The 2,719-nt window shown below is 62.1% G+C and overlaps 1 protein-coding gene across 1 annotated transcript in view; it reads right to left on the bottom strand.

Moving 5' to 3' along the window:
- The window catches only part of LOC107199409 (heterogeneous nuclear ribonucleoprotein L-like), a gene marked incomplete at its 3' end in the record, with an annotated part of 3,962 nt that extends 2,742 nt beyond the window's left edge, over positions 1 to 1,220 (bottom strand). The window contains exons 1-2 of the mRNA XM_033511782.1: positions 956 to 1,220; positions 376 to 494 (exon numbers count right to left, since the gene is read on the bottom strand). Of these exons, the coding sequence (XP_033367673.1) occupies positions 376 to 494; positions 956 to 1,192 (356 nt within the window). The remainder of the gene's footprint in view (positions 1 to 375; positions 495 to 955) is intronic.
- Positions 1,221 to 2,719: the final 1,499 nt, after the last annotated feature.

Below are 2,719 nucleotides of genomic sequence, written 5' to 3'. Positions count from 1 at the left end.
GCACGCTGTTCCCGGTGTCCCCTCGGTGTCCTCGGTGTCACCCCGGAGTGCCCAGCACGCTGTCCCCGGTGTCCCCTCGGTGTCCCCGGTGGCCCCTCAGTGTCCCCAGAGTCCCCCCGGAGTGCCCAGCACGCTGTCCCCAGTGTCCCCTCGGTGTCCCCGGTGTCCCCTCGGTGTCCCCAGAGTCACCCTGGAGTGCCCAGCACGCTGTCCCCAGTGGCCCCTTGGTGTCCCCAGTGTCCCCTCGGTGTCCCCCGGAGTGCCCAGCACGCTGTTCCCGGTGTCCCCTCGGTGTCCCCGGTTTCCCCCCGGAGTGCCCAGCACGCTGTCCCCAGTGTCCCCTCGGTGTCCCCGGTGTCCCCTCGGTGTCCCCACCTGATGGGCCCGAACTCCTGCAGCGCCTCCACCAGATCGGCCTCCACGATGCCATCGATGAGGCCGCGGATGTGAACCACGGGCGACGCCGGCGTTTTGTGGGGGTCCTCGTAATTCTCCTGAGGGGACACCGAGGCCTTGTGGACACCCCAAAACCCCGCGGGCCTCCCTTACACCCCTTAAGATTTAACCCCCTAAAAGTTCAATAAATATCCGCGCTCCTCGATATTTGCCGCCCGCAGCAATCTCCCTAAATAATCCCCCCTCAGAGGGGATCTTTTATCCCCCTCAGCCCTTCCCGCTGTATTTGCCCCCCTCAAAACTCCTTTCCCCACATCTGCCCCCTCAGAGAAATCTCTTCCTCCCCTCAGCGCCTTCTTCCCGCCATTTTCTTCTCATGAGGGTCCCCTCAGCCCTTCCCGCCATGTTTGCCCCCTCAGACCCCTCTTTCCCCTCATTTTCCACCCTCAGGGGAGATGTTTTACCGCTCTCAGCCTCTGCCGCCACGTTTATCCCCCTCAGAGCGTTCTAAACCCCCTCCCCACATGAAACCCCTTCCCCGCTTTCCCCCCGCTCTCACCGATCCTCCCGCTCCGGCTCCTCCGCCCGCGCCCCCCGGCCCACCGGGCCCGTGAGGCGGCGGCTCCGCGCTATCGGTTTTCAGGCGCTTTGGAGCCCTCCCGCCTTCTCCGCCGCTACCGCCACCGTAATATCGGCCCGAACCGCCGCCGCCGCCGCCCGCCGCCATCTTCCCCATGTCGGTTCCGCGTCCGCCGCCCTCGGAACCCTGAGGGCCGCGCCACCGCCGCCGCGACATGGCGCCCCGCTCCGCCGTCCCGCCCACGACACGCCCCCCATTGGCCCGCCCACGCGTCAATCAAGGCGAACAGTGCATCCCATTGGCTGACGCCGTTCCCGCCGCACTCGCGACTCCAGGAGCCGCTGTGATTTGCCCAGTCGCGGAAAACGTCCGGCGCCTATTGGTCCGCGGCGCTGTCAATCAGCGCCCTCCTCAAAATACCATTGGTCGCGTCGCGAAACGCTCCGCCCGCCCACCGCGCTGATTGGAGGACCCGTTGCCTGTCAGGGCAAAGCTCTGTCCCTTCACCTTGTGCTGCGCTCAGATCCCACCTCCCTCTTCCCACAGCGCCCTTCGGCAGCGGCGCCCCCTCCGTTGCTGCGGCGCGACGTCGATCGACATCATCCAGGCACGATTGGCTCGTCTCGAGCAGCCCCGGCCTTTGGTCTGGCCCGCAGCGCACACCGCTCACTCATTGGCTGAGCCGCACGTCGATCAACGCCCACGCCCGCAGTGCCGCACTCTGATTGGTCGATTTGCTCGTTTCCGCTGGGGATTGGCCGGCTCGCTTGGGCACCGCAGGACCAACTGGGAGGGCACTGGGGGTAACTGGGAGGGAACTGGGAGTAACTGGGAGGGCACGGGGAGCACTGGACCTTCCTCCTCCCGCCCGTACCGCCCTCCTCATGTCATCTTAACCCCGCCCCCTCTCACGCTCATTAACCACGCGGCCCCCGCGGCTCCAGCCAATCACCGCGCTCCTCTCATTCCTGCCACTGCCAGCCAATCATCTCAGCCCTTTCAGGTTATGGCTGTTCCTCGGCCAATCAGCACGCGGCGCGGGAAAGCTCAGCCAATCAGAAGACAGAGGGGGCGGGGCTTCCCCATGAGGGAGTCGGAGCCGCCCCTTTCTCAATTCGGGGGTCCCGGAGTCCCCTCAGGAACGAAACGGCTCCAAAACGGCCCCAAAATGACCCAAAACGGCCCCAAAACCCTCCCAAACCGCCTCACTCCGGCTCCAGCACTTTATTGAAACATTTTGGGGTCCATTTTTATGGGGAGGGGGCTCAGCCCCCCCCGATTCTGCCCAAAAAGGCGGTGTGACGGGGGGTCTCTAAATCCCCACACACCAAAAAGAACCTTTGAAACTGTTAAACCTCCCAAAACTGCAGGGAACTGTGAGTTAAATGGGGGATTTGGGAGTCTGGGGGGATCTGAGGGGATTTTGGGGTCCCTTCATCAAGACTCCCCCAAAAAATGCAACGAAAATGGGAATAAATGGGGATTTTGGGGGTCCCGAGGATTTCAGAGAGACCCTCGTGTATCAAGACCCCCCTCAAAAAACACATTTAAATACATAACTGCTCTCAAAGGAATACTTCAAAGCCCTTGAAACGCCCCCAAAAACTCAATAAAATAAGGGAAATAAGGAAAATTACTTGGCTTTTGGGGGGAATTTTGGGAGTCTCAATGTTGGGGGGCAGGGGGGAAAAAATCATTTTTGAGCAGTTCAACCTCCCTCCAAAAATAAAACCCAAAAAAACC

The sequence above is a fragment of the Parus major genome, unplaced genomic scaffold (genome assembly GCF_001522545.3).
Source record: "Parus major isolate Abel unplaced genomic scaffold, Parus_major1.1 Scaffold664, whole genome shotgun sequence".
NCBI lineage: Eukaryota > Metazoa > Chordata > Aves > Passeriformes > Paridae > Parus > Parus major.
Note: the sequence above shows the minus strand (reverse complement) of the source record. Positions and strands in the feature narration are given on the sequence as shown.